General features: G+C 34.4%; 1 protein-coding gene across 2 annotated transcripts in view; it reads left to right on the top strand.

Moving 5' to 3' along the window:
• GAS2 (growth arrest specific 2) overlaps nt 1–14,080 on the top strand; it is a gene marked incomplete at both ends in the record, with an annotated part of 114,337 nt that overhangs the window by 8,046 nt on the left and 92,211 nt on the right. For both annotated transcript variants that reach the window (XM_084255407.1, XM_084255406.1), the window contains one exon: nt 2,779–2,900. In XM_084255407.1, the coding sequence (XP_084111533.1) occupies nt 2,779–2,900 (122 nt within the window). The remainder of the gene's footprint in view (nt 1–2,778; nt 2,901–14,080) is intronic.

The following is a 14,080-nucleotide window of genomic DNA, read 5'->3' as shown; positions in this document are numbered from 1 at the left end:
AGATAAGTGAATGGTATTGACGAGCATGACCAAATGGAGATCAGTGTGCACTGGGAGGACCTCTTTCTGGATTTGTGGTTAAAGGGAAATAGAAATTGGCCAAGTAGATAGAAGGTAGGACTGTACAGGAAGCGGATATGCCAGGAATGAAGGTGTGGCTGTAGTTCTCACAGAACTGTGAAGGCAGGGTGCAGACCAAGAAGCAGGCTATAAGGATGCTGGGTTAGGAAGGTGGAATAGAGGCAAATGGGGAGGCTTTTGGATACTAGGATCAGATGAAGATTTCATCTTTTAATTAAAGGACATTAATGACTGTGCAATGAAGATGAAGAATGAACCTGGGAGGGTGGTGGTTAGCACTATTATTTTTACCAATGAATAAGGTATATATTGGAGATAGAAGATGAGGCAGCAAGGAAGAACCATGGTTTTTGTGTTTATTAGTTTAGGTATCAATCATGACAATTTTTGTTATCATTATAAGATCATAAATGGAATAAAGACTGAGTATGCAGCACTTGTGACTGATAAGTTGTAGGAAATTTATGCAGGAAAGGAAAATATTCTGAAATTTAGAGAATTACAGAACCAGGAAAAAGAGAGTGCTTTGGCAGAGGTGAGTTCTGGGAGTTTTATGAGAAGGAAATTAGTGGTTTTATTTTATTTTATTTTTTTTTGCAATCAAATCAAAGAAAACTTTGGTATCTTTATTTGAATAATTCAGGTCAAACACAAGAAGAAAATGAAATATCATGTGAATTTCTCAAAATATTTGAATTCTTTCCAGTGGAGAATTACACAATTACATAACAAATTAGTGGTTTTATAAGGCTAAGGGAATGGAGAAGTCAGGAATGACAGTGAAAGTGTCCAGGATTTCCTTTGGGAATGACAAAAATGCTACAAAAATGATTGCACCATAATTATACTAAAGGTAATTAAAAGATACACTTTAAATGTGTGAATTGTATGTGAAATATAGACAATAAAGCTGTGACAACATACAGAAACAAAAATAAAAGAGAAAATATACTTTGGGGACATATAGGAAAGAATAAAAATAACCTTTAGCTGGCCAGTTAGTTAAATGTCAGGGATGAACAATTGTGAATCACGTTCATAAAAGCCATGGGTTAAGCTTTGAGGATGGTTGTTAAAAGAGAGAAAGAAGAGATCTGAACCTGATAATTCTATAGTGCAAGACTGCAGGAGGAAGGGAGGTGGTTAGGGAGCTAGTGTTTTCTTAGAGGCTTTATCACTTACATTAGTTTTATCCATATTGTCTTAATCAGGAAAACGAATTCAACAGAATTTGAAAATACGGCTTTATGTATCACCATGGTATTAAAGTTGCCAAAAGTAGTTGATTTTTATTTATTTATTTAGAAATACAACATAAAATATTTTCTTTTTTTCTTATAATATTTTATTTTATATAATTCTTACATCAGTTTTCATTTTTGCACAATGTATGCATTTTCATCTTGGTTATATTTCCCATACAATCGCACCCCCCCTTATTTTGACCCTAATCCTTCCTCTCCCCGCCCCTGTCCCCGTAGTATGTCCCTGGTTTATAGTTGCTTGTTGAATTTGATTTTTGCTTTTTATTAGTTCGTCTTTTTCCTGGTCTGTTATTTAGGTTTTCTGAATCCCTGCTATGAGTGAGACCATCTGGTATTTTTCTTTTTCTTTCTGACTTATTTCACTGAGCATGATCCCTTCTAGCTCCATCCATGTTGCTGCAAACTGCATGTGTTTTTCTTTTTTGATTGCTGAGTAATATTCCATTGTGTATATGTACCACACTTCTTGATCCGGTCATCTATTTTTGGGCATTTGGGTTGTTTCCATAACTTGGCTATTGTAAATAGTGCTGCTATAAACATAGAGGTGCAGGTGCCCTTTGGAATTAATGTTTCTGTGTCATTTGGGTAAATACCTAGGAGTGAAATTGCTGATTTTTAAAAAAAGATGTATTTATTGCATGGAAGAACTGAGTTGTAGGCAAAAGGTATGGGAGGGGTGATGGTGAAAGGATTCACCAGAGACAGAGTAGGGAGCAGAAAATGTGGATCCACTGAAATACACTGCTAAAGGGAGCAGTGGGCGAGTCAAGAGAGGTCTGCTGCGCCATATGTTCAATTCCTGCCTGAGGATTGAACTCAGGACTTCACGGTGGTAGCACTGAGCCTTAACCCCTAGGCCACCAGGGAGGCCTTGTAGTTGATCTTTAATAAACTATGGCTATATTTCAAATTTCAAATTAAAGAAAAGAGAGCTTTTGCGTTTTTGTAATCAAAGACATACGTGGAACACAAAATGCCAATTCTGCTTTTTGCCCTTGCCTTACAGGCTAAAGCAATGGGATGGGCCACTGAGGATGAGCAATGAATGACCTCATAGGCCAAATAGTATAGTCATTGGGAAGAATGGTGGTTTGAACATTATCAATTGGTTGGTTTTTAATCCCCTTTGAACTCTAAATGGTGGGATTTTTTCATCTGGTATGTCATCTTGCTGCTTTTAATGTGAAATAAATCTTACATGCAGTTGAAAAATATATCATAAGAATATAAAATGTTGACATTCTACAACCAAAGGAAAATATAAAACTCCAAAGAAACAACTCTCTCCTGTGGGTTTCTATTCCAGATATGTAACTCAGCTGGAATAAAAATTGTGGTGATAAAATCTGTGTCAAATATATTGGCATAATTGTCGTATTTGTGTTGTGGGATGGTTGTGTTTTTATAATGCTTCTTTTTGTTTTCTCAGGGAAGGAGATTACAGCAGAAACCTTTATGGAGAAGTTGGATAATGGTGCTTTGCTCTGTCAACTTGCAGAAAGTGTGCAGGAGAAATTCAAAGAAAGCATGAATGCTAATAAACCCACAAAGGTAAAAGATACTAAGACAAAAATCACTGCCAGAAGATAAAATGTGTTTGAGTAGCTTATAAATTGAGTTTAATGTAAAGAATTTGTTGTGAATGGATGTGTAGTAGTATCTCTTTTAACAGGAAAACCACAGAGCATGATTTTAAATGAGGTAACATGTTATTTGCACTCTAATTACATAAATTACATAATACTTTGGGTAATTCTAATTAAACAAAAGCTTCCAGAAATAACCGTTTTGCACTCATACTAAACAAGTACTGTGTATAAACAGATATTGAATCTGATGTATTAATTAGAAATTTAGCAGAGAAATAACATGTCATTCAGGCAATGAATAAAATGTAGCCAAGAAAGATTTACTAATTAGGTCTTTATTTCCAAATAGATTATTATGGCAGAATGGCAGAATATTGGAACAAAATATCTGAAATACGTTTTTTTAATTTGTTTTAAGTAAGTACTAGCATCTAAATAGGTTTGGGCAGATTGTTTTCTTTTTGAATGATCAGATTTCTACACATTAGTTCTGATACTCTCTTCTGGTAATTACAAGCACATAATAAAATGTGATGTTTGATACATTTTGAAGGAAACAAGATAGTTGATACCTTTCTTAATTTTAATAGAGAAGGAAAAGAGGTTAAGAAAAGATTAAAATAGCATTAATTAAAGACAATAAAATCTTGGAAGCAATTCTGTGAAAATGTTGATTCAGTGGACTCCATCCTTTGCTATACAATGGAGTCATCTGAGTATCTTTAAAAATACTCAGACCAATGACATTCTGATATGATTCCTATGGGGTGTTTGGGAACTGGGATCTCTAAAAATCCCTGAAAGTGATGTAATGTTCAGCAAAGTTAGGGAATCACTGCTGTCATTTTATCCGCTCTATTGGAGAGACACAGACTAGGTCTTTCTTGTAAGATCACCTGACTAGTTATGACTGGGCAAGAATTTGACATAGACATCCTTTATCCAACTCTAGTGCTATTTTGTTTTGGTTCACTATGGGGTGGCATAGACATGAGGAGATTATTAATGAAAATTATTCATGTGAAATGTAATGTTAGAACTGAAAGAAATCCATTCCTCTTTTCCATTGTAATGTAACTGGTCTCTGCTTCAGCTTACTGATGAGAAAACACAATGTTTAATAGGAGGACAATTTGTATAGAAAGTTCTCTATAAAATAAATTAAGATGGGGGGAAAGTGGTGTGCTCAGACTTTTGAGAGCATTATATTCTTATTGCATAAGTCCTGAAACCTGTATTTATATTGCTTATTGCTGAGAAAAGGAAGATCATTAACTCAATGTTAAGATCTTGATTCTTCATAGTAACAAAAAATAAGCAACTCTGCTAAGGCTAGTGTGCAGTTTTCTGGTTTTGTTTGGTAAACTTTTATTTTTTAAAAAAGAAGACCCATAAATAGAATTATACGAATAGAATTCTCCAGTGTAAGTTCTCCAAGCATTAAACAATAATTTAAAGGCTTAGAGTTCACCACATTTTGCTTGGGTTCTCATTTTGTTACTTATTAATTGAATATGTCAGAGCCTTAGTTTCCTTAGCTATAAAATAGAATTGGTAATTGCATATGTCTTCCAAAAGCATTACATAAAGATACTCTAGCTCAATCTTATCTCCCTCCCTTAGTGAGTCAAGAGGTTTTGATAAGAATTTTAGATCAACTAGAATTAACTAGAAGGGGAAAAAATGTACTTCGTAAATGTGATAGCTATTGTATATAAATAGGTATATATTTGTAAATATATACCTATATAATATAGGTATATATTTGTAAATAAATAGGTATATATTTGCTCAGTCTCAATGATAACAGATAACATTACAAATAACAAACTCAAATAACAAACTCAACTATGGTAATTAAACATATGTAGGTTTAAAAATACCTATTATAATCTCATCTCAATGCTGAAAAAGTCAAATTTAATCTGAGTTAGCAGTTGATACAATTACTCTTCACTGAATTGCCTTCTGTGTCCTTGGCAGAACTTATATTCACAACTGATTTCCAATAATATGCACCTTAAATCAAAAGGAGGCTACTTTATATTTTTTTAATATATTTTTATGAGTTAGCTTTTGTAAGTGTACATGTGCATATACGTATGTGTGCATGTTGAGTTATTTTCTACCTGGACATTTTGAAGTTATATACAATAATAGTGAAGATAGATGAACTGGTCAATACCTTCTCTAAATGAATGAAATATATGTTTAGGGAGATGTTAAAACTTAATTATTTTGGGGCCTCCCTGGTGGCGCAGCGGTTGAGCGCGGGGTTGCGAAGCTGCCCGCAGCCTTGCAGCGCCGGTTCGATCCCCGGCTGCTCCCCGGCCACTGGAGGAGGGTCCCGCATGGCGCACAGACCTCTCCTGCCGCCCGCTGCTCCCCTCAGCAGTGTACTTCGGTCCTTCTGCCTGCTCTGCTCCCCGCTCTGGCTCTGGTGAACTCTCTCACCCTCCCACGCTTCTGACTGTACCCAGTGCTTGTATAAATAAATAAATAAATCTTTAAAAAAAAAAAAACTTAATTATTTTGAAATAAATCAACAAACTTGATCCCATCCAAAGTCTTCAAAATTATTTCACAAGAAACCCTTTTTATTTTTTCCCTAGAAACTTAGATGAGATGCCTGGTATGTGTGAAGTATGTCTGTTAAGAATGATTTAAACACTCTTAATATTTGAAAGTAAATTTAAATACATATAATAAGAGTTTACATATTTAATATTTTAGACTTCAGGAATTAAGTAGCAGTTAGTATAAAGCATTTGAGACCAGTGTGCACCAATTTAGTATATGATTTGATTTTACCTAGTTATAGCTATCATAATATGATCAATTCACCGTAACAATAAATGTGTATATTCTTGGAGTAAGGACTGTTAAAGCAAAAATCTAAATAAAACTAAGTTTTCAAATATCATTTCAGGTTGAGAGAACCAAAACAAGTGGTAAATCCAAGGTTAGGTTTTATACATTTTGATCCTTAGTTACCCAATTCAAAGATGGCATCTCCAATTAATTCAGTGCTACGTTGATGTATAAATTTTCACTTCCTGGTCCAGATAGAGTTAAACTATATATAAACTTCTTGTTACATATTTACTCTGTTCTTTTTCCACCAGCCATGACTTGCTCATCATGCAAGATTCTCTCAAACACCAGGGCATCAACGAGGGGCAAGCTATTTGATGGGTTCAAACTTCGTTTTCCTCTTAACACTCCTTTCCGTTTGTCTCAATTATTCTGAGAGTCTACCATAGACATCATAATTTTCCTGGCTCAGAGCCTCCTTTGACTTCAGAGAGCACTGGATGCTTAGAGCAGGTTTGAAGCTCATGAAGGGAAAAGAAAAAAAAAGGATTTCTGTTACCTAGTAGAATACTAACATTATTCTCCTAGGGAGGAACTGAACATTCACCATCTTAGGTAGAATCCAGTCCTTGTTTGAGGGAAATAGCATCCTTGTCAGATAGAATGCCTATGGTACATTTGCTTATTAATAATACCTAATTCTCATAGTCGTAAGATAACTATACCTCAGGATGTTATACCATTCAGGAATTAAATAGGATGATTAGCGCTTTTCCCCTTAAAAATCAGTAGTTTGTTTTCTTTAGAGAAAATCTGACCAAGATTTAATTCAGAGAAATCCAGGAATTTGTATTTACTGCTGCTATTTCTGACAGAACAAGAAAGCACAATAAAAGTGATCAGTTTTTTCTTGAAAAGAAAATCTTAGCTGTGATTAATCTAGAGCCATTTATAACTTGCTATACATAAAATTATCATATATAGATATATAATCCATAAGAAATTCATGATTTTGAGATGCAAATATACTACTAATCTTAAACCAACAGAGTGAATATTGAGATGGAGGAAATATAGGTGGAATGATGTGGAAATATTTTTTTGGATTATTTTGCTACCTGTGACTGAGGCAAAAAGAGGAAAAAATATAGTTAGTGATAATCTCTAATTCCTTAGGATTTTTAAAAAAGAATGTAAAAAATCTTTATTTTAAATATATTACAGTCAGTTATTTTTCAGTATAAAATTGAATTCCCTTATCACCATTTTTTTAAGTCCCTGACTATCTGGTCAATCTTCTTTCTCTAGAGCAGAGACAATGAAAAGTCTCAATGTTTTTCTTATTAAAGTGTTTCTGTTCTATACACTCTTTAGAGGATATGCTTCAATGTTGTTTCAGTGATAAATGTTGGCATAAAGCACAGTATGTCATGAAATGGATGTTGACTTTTTGTTTTCCACCAGTGGTCACTCATAGGAAATTGATATAGACTGTATGTGAAGACCGAATAAGAAAAAAAGCAGGAATGTGAAAATGTGGGCATGAAAGGGAGTGAATTAATGTGCTTATAGGATGTAGTTGGGTCTTCAGGCCTCATTTAACTAATTCCATATATGACACTTCTACTTGACAGAGAGCTGCTGAACACAACTGCAGGTACAGTCAAATTCATCATCTGACACTAAGTTCAAATAAATAGTTCATGTTTTATGGTCTCATGGAAACTTGAGACCAGGTCTCCATCCTGGTTTTCCAACATAGAGATTCGCCCTCCATTAGACAGCAATAGTAAGCTGGAAACATTTGTATGCCATCCTTTACAAGGAGGTAATGTTCCTATGTGACTCTACCTTTGGACCCATAAAGTTCATTTATTTGGAAAAATCCTCCTCCTGGGTTCTGATGGGATTTATTATCTACTCTGGAGAATAAATGTATATATTTTATAAGGTCATAAAATATATACATTTACATACTGTTCCTGCTATTTAATATCAAATAAACAAAATATCATAATAGAAGATTTTGATTTCTTATGCAATGTTGAAATGTCCATGGTTTCTGTAGGTCATGTCACAGAACTGGAGTTGATGTGCAGTATAGACAATAATCTTAATACCTCACATCCAGGTGTTTAGCAGATATGCTTTGGCTGAATAAAGATGTAAATGAATGGCCCGAAAAAGATATTTACTTGTAGATTGAGAATGCTGTTATCAGTGGATCTAGCAGTAATTCATTTTTAATCCTGACTATTTTTTTTAAATGAGTGCAATTAAACAGAATACTAGAATGTTTATTATTTTTAGTTTTACTTTATTTTTGGCACAGCAGACCTCTCCTTTCTTGCCCACTGCTCCCCTCAGCAGTAAATTTCAGTCAATCCTGACTATTTTTATTATCAACAACTTTGAAATTCCTACCTTTGCTGGTTTTGCTTAGCTCAAAACTCTTTGATTCTCAGAAGCACAAAGAACAAAGTTGACTTTTTAAGGAATGGAGAAAACAGAAGATTGGAGGATTTTAGGATGGCTAGGGAGAAGAAAAAAGCCTGAGGAATTAAAAATGTTGACAGTAATAGACCATAGAGATCTAAAATAGTTAAGTGAATTCTGGAGGAAGTTGAGCATTTAGTTAATGGTAGATGTTACACAGTTATGTGATGTATTATTATTTATGTTCAAAGAACTATCTGAAAGTAAAAATGATGATAAAAATGAGCATACAATCTAAATATTTCATTCAGTTTGAAAATAATTTTTCAGGCCTGTTTATAGTATTTGCCATGGTTCCAATAAAATTAGGATCAGATTAATGATAACTAGTGGTTTTAGGGTTTTGTTTTTTGCATCTATCCTCAATATCTGCCCCTTTTGTCAAATAAAGTAGTTGATGAGGGAAACGTGAATATAACAACCATTTGTTTCTTCTCAGAGGCTGTAATTAGCCACCTCCCATAACATTATTTAACAACCAAGATAAAAATAACAGTTTCTGTAAAACTGAAGGAGGGAAAGAGAATTCCAGTACTTAAGAACAAAGAACAGTAAATGCTGCTATTGACTGTCAAAAATCTGTTCTTCTATTAACCAATGGATAACTCAGAAAGGAGATTGCATGGGCATGGAGTGTAGCCAGTCATTTTAGCAACCTTAAATTAGATAAAATCTTGTGAGTTGCAAATATTTTATGAGTCCTGCTTATGTGTTATTTTTAAATTTGATATTGATGCTAGAAACAAGAGAATTGTTAATTGTTGTGGATATTTATGTGCACAAGTTTTGGAGGTTATAAATGTAATCTGTATGCTAACTCATAGTTTTCTAGGTCAAGCTTACAGATGATTTGAAAAAAAATTTCAAGCAGCCACAGTAGAAATAAACAACAATATTTTATTATGTGAATTTAGAATGATATTTTACATATCACGATATGCACTGAAAAGTTTTCTTACACATAGTTTTTTTAAACACAGTTTTTTGGAAAATTTAAATGTAACTCAACTGCTTCCTAACTCAAAATTTAAAATAATAATAGCAGTTTTATAAAACATAGTATCTTCTCACACATTGCAATACCTAATAAACTTATATATGGGCCTATTCAAATAATTTTCAAGTGGATTTCAATACATTAATTTGATTATTCTTATTAGCCAAGCATTACATCCTTTAATCATTTTATCATCACAAATAAGAATCAAAATTATTTTTAATGTTCAATGAATCATAGAATTGCCACTTTTGTTTTTTTTTTTTTTTTTTTAACAATGTCTTTTATTTTATTTATTTATTTTTTTTTTATAAATTTTATTGTTATATTCCCCATACAATTGCACCCCCCATTCTGACCCCAATCCCTCCCCTCCCGCCCCCGCCCCCCTAAAAGTGTCTCTGGTTCATAGTTTTTTGTTGATTTTGATTTTCACTTTCTTATAGTTATTCATTTTCCTGGTCCCTTATTTAAGTTTTCTAGATTCCTGCTATGAGTGAGACCATCCGGTATTTTTCTTTTTCTTTTTGGCTTATTTCGCTGAGCATGATCCCTTCCAGCGCCATCCATGTTGCAGCAAATTGCATGTGTTTATCTTTTTTGAATGCTGAGTAATATTCCATGGTATATATGTACCACATCTTCTTGATCCAGTCATCTATTTTTGGGCATTTGGGTTGTTTCCAAAGCTTAGCTATTGTAAACAGTGCTGCTATAAACATAGGGGTGCAGGTGTTCTTTGGAATTGATGTTTCTGTGTCCTTTGGGTAAATACCTAGGAGTGGAATTGCTGGGTCATATGGAAGCTCTATGTTTAGTAGGTCCAGAAATCTCCACACAGCTCTCCACAGTGGTTGGACCAGTTTGCACTCCCACCAACAGTGCAGAAGAGTTCCTTTTTCTCCACACCCTCGCCAACATTTGTTGTTGCTAGTTTTTTTAATATGTGCCATTCTCACTGGTGTAAGATGGTATCTCATGGTAGTTTTGATTTGCATTTCCCTGATGACAAGTGATGTTGAACATTTTTTCATATGCCTGTTGGCCATTTGCATTTCCTCTTCAGAGAAGTTTCTTTTAAGCTCTTCTGCCCATTTTTTGACTGGATTATTTTCTTTGTTGTTGTTGAGTCTCATCAGCTCTTTGCAGATTTTTGTGATCAGTCCTTTATCATTAGTGTTGGGTGCAAAAATGTTCTCCCAGTTGGTGGGGTTTCTCTTTGTTTTTGTTATTGTCTCTTTTGCTGTGCAAAAGCTCTTTAATTTGATATAGTCCCAGCTGTTTATCTTTGCCTTCACTATCACAGCTTTGGGTGATGTGTCTGTAAAGATGTCTTTGATGTGCAAATCACGTAGTGTTTCGCCTATATTTCCTTCTATATATTTTATGGTTTCAGGTCTTATGTCTAGTTCTTTAATCCATTTTGAGTTGATTTTTGTGTATGGTGTGAGGTGGTGGTCAAGCTTCATTCTTTTGCATGTAGCGACCCAGTTTTCCCAGCACCATTTATTGAACAAACTTTCTTTGCTCCAATGCATAGTCTTTGCTCCTTTGTCAAAGATTAGTTGACCATAAACCTGTGGGTTTATTTCTGGATTTTCTATTCGATTCCATTGGTCTGTATGTCTGTTCTTGTTCCAATACCATGCGGTTTTGATGATTATGGCTTTGTAGTATAGTTTGAAGTCTGGGAGTCTGATGCCTCCATTCCCTTCTTTTTTTTTCAGGAGAGCTTTGGCTATTCGGGGTTTTTTGTGATTCCATATGAATTTCATCAATAATTGTTCTATTTCTTTGAAGAATGACATTGAAATTTTGATTGGAATAGCATTGAATCTGTATATTGCTTTTGGAAGGATGGCCATTTTAATAATGTTTATTCTTCCAATCCATGAGCAGGGGATGTCTCTCCATTTCTTTGTGTCTTCTTCTATTTCTTTTAACAGTGTTTTATAGTTTTCTTTGTATAGGTCCTTTACTTCTTTTGTTAGATTTATTCCCAAATATTTGATTTTTTTTGTTTCAATAACAAAAGGGATGGTCTTTTTGATTTCTTCTTCTTCAGATTTATTGTTTGTGTATAGGAAGGCTACTGACTTTTGCGTGTTGATTTTGTATCCTGCCACTTTACTGAACTGATTGATGAGTTGAATTAGCTTTTCTGTGGAGTTTTTGGGGTTCTCTATGTATAATATCATATCGTCTGCAAATAGTGATAGTTTGACTTCTTCTTTTCCTATTTGGATTCCTTGGATGTCTTTCTCTTGTCTTATTGCCCTGGCTAGGACTTCCAGTATTATATTGAAAAGCAATGGTGAGAGTGGACATCCTTGTCTTGTTCCAGATCTTAATGGAATTGCTTTCAGCTTTTCACCATTGAGAATGATACTGGCTGTTGACTTGTCATAGATGGCCTTTATGATGTTGAGGTATGTTCCTTGTATCCCAAGAATTTCAAGGGCTTTTATCATGAATGGGTGTTGCACTTTGTCGAAAGCTTTCTCAGCATCTATTGATATTATCATATGGTTTTTATATTTCTTTTTGTTGATGTGTTGGATAACGTTGATTGATTTTCGGATGTTAAACCATCCTTGTGCCCCTGGAATGAATCCAACTTGGTCGTGGTGAATTATCTTATGGATACATTGTTGGATTCTGATAGCTAAAATTTTATTGAGGATTTTTGCATCAGTGTTCATTAGGGAGATTGGCCTGTAGTTTTCCTTTTTTGTGTTGTCCTTGTTCGGTTTTGGTATTAGTGTAATGTTGGCTTCATAGAACGTGTTTGGTATTGTCCCTTCCTTCTCAATTTTTTGGAAGAGTTTGTGAAGGATAGGCACTAATTCGTCTCTGAATGTTTGGTAGAATTCATTTGTAAATCCATCAGGTCCTGGGCTTTTGTTTTTGGGGAGGTTTTTGATTACCATTTCAATTTCGCTAATTGTAATTGGTCTGTTTAGGTGTTCTATTTCTTCTTTATCTAGCTTTGGGTGATTGTAGAGTTGTAGGAATTTGTCCATCTCCTCTAGATTGTTAAACTTGTTTCCATATAACTGTTCATAGTAGTTACTGATTATTCTTTTGATTTCTGCTGTGTCCGTTGTGATTTCTCCTCTTTCATTGATGATCCTGTTTATTTGTGCTTTCTCCCTTTTTTCCTTTGTGAGCCTGGCTAGGGGTTTGTCTATTTTATTGATTTTTTCAAAGAACCAGCTCTTGGTTTCATTGATCTTTTGGATTGTTTTTTTAGTTTCAATTTCATTTATTTCTGCTTTGGTTTTTATTATTTCTTTTCTTCTACTGGTTTTGGGGTTTTTTTGTTGTTCTTTTTCTAGATCTTTGAGCTTCGAGATTAGGTTGTTTCTTTGCGTTCTTTCTTGTTTCTTGATGTGAGCTTCTATTGCTATATATTTTCCTCTTATTACTGCTTTTGCTGCATCCCATACATTTAGGATATTGGTGTCCTCCTTGTCGTTCAATTCAAAAAATTTTTTAATTTCTTCTTTGATCTCCTCATTAGTCCAATGGTCTTCCAGTAGTGTGGTTTTTAATCTCCATGAGGTAGGAAAGTTCCTTGCCTTCTTTTTATGGTTTATTTCTAGTTTGATGCCTTCATGGTCAGAAAAGATGGTTGATATGATTTCAATCTTGGTGTATCTGTTGATGTTTGTCTTGTGCCCCAGTATGTGATCGATCCTGGAGAATGATCCGTGTGCGCTTGAGAAAAATGTGTACTCCATTTTTTTGGGGTTTAGTGTTCTATAGATGTCTGTTAAGCCCAATTGCTCTAGGTCTTTATTTAGAGCTTTGGTTTCTTTACTTATATTTTGTCTTGTTGATCTATCCATTGTTGATAGTGATGTGTTGAAGTCTCCCACTACGTATGTGTTTTCTCTGATGTCTGTTTTCAGAGAGGACAACAGTTGTCTGATATATTTTGGTGCTCCTTCGTTTGGTGAGTATATGTTAATGAGTGTTATTTCTTCTTGAAGTATTGTCCCCTTGATCATAATGTAGTGACCATTGGGGTCTCTTTTTATCTTTTTGAGTTTGAAATCTGTTTTATCTGATATAAGTATAGCTGTTCCTGCTTTCTTTTTTGGTCCATTTGCTTGTAGGATTGTTTTCCATCCTTTAACTTTGAGCCTATTTTTATCTTTTGTACCTAAATGTGTTTCCTGGAGACAGCAAAAGGTTGGGTTTTGTTTCTTAATCCAGGCTGCAACTCTGTGTCTTTTTATTGAAGAGTTTAGTCCATTTACATTTAGAGTTAATATTGATATGTTAACATCTGTATTTGCCATTGTGTTTGTCTTTCCTTTGATTTTATTTATTTATTCTTTTAATAACTTTTTTTTTTTTTTTTTGGCCTTCTTTCATTGTTATTCGTCGCTCTGAGGTTCTGGCTTTAGGACTCCTTGTAGTATTTTTTGGAGTGGGGGTTTAGTTGCAATGAAATTCCGGAGTTTCTGTTTTTCTGGGAAGGTCCATATTCTTTCTTCAAAGAGGAAGGAGAGCTTTGCGGGATAGAGTATTCTTGGTTGGCATCTGTTTTCTTGGAGTCTGTTGACTATGTCCCTCCACTCTCTCCTTGCCCGTAGTGTTTCTTCGGAGAAGTCTGATGTCAGCCTGATTGGTTTTCCTTTGAATGTTATCTGTTTCTTCCCTCTTGCCAGCTTCATTATTTTTTCCTTGTCCTGGATTCTTGGGAGCTTTACTATTATGTGTCTTGCTGTATTTTTCCTTTCGTCGTGGAAGTTTGGTGTTCTTCTTGCTTCTTGTATATCAATTTTCAGCTCCTTCTTCACATTTGGGAAGTTCTCTTCAATTAT

This window comes from Talpa europaea, assembly GCF_964194135.1.
Source record: "Talpa europaea genome assembly, chromosome: 1".
Classification (NCBI taxonomy): domain Eukaryota; kingdom Metazoa; phylum Chordata; class Mammalia; order Eulipotyphla; family Talpidae; genus Talpa; species Talpa europaea.
Note: the sequence above shows the minus strand (reverse complement) of the source record. Positions and strands in the feature narration are given on the sequence as shown.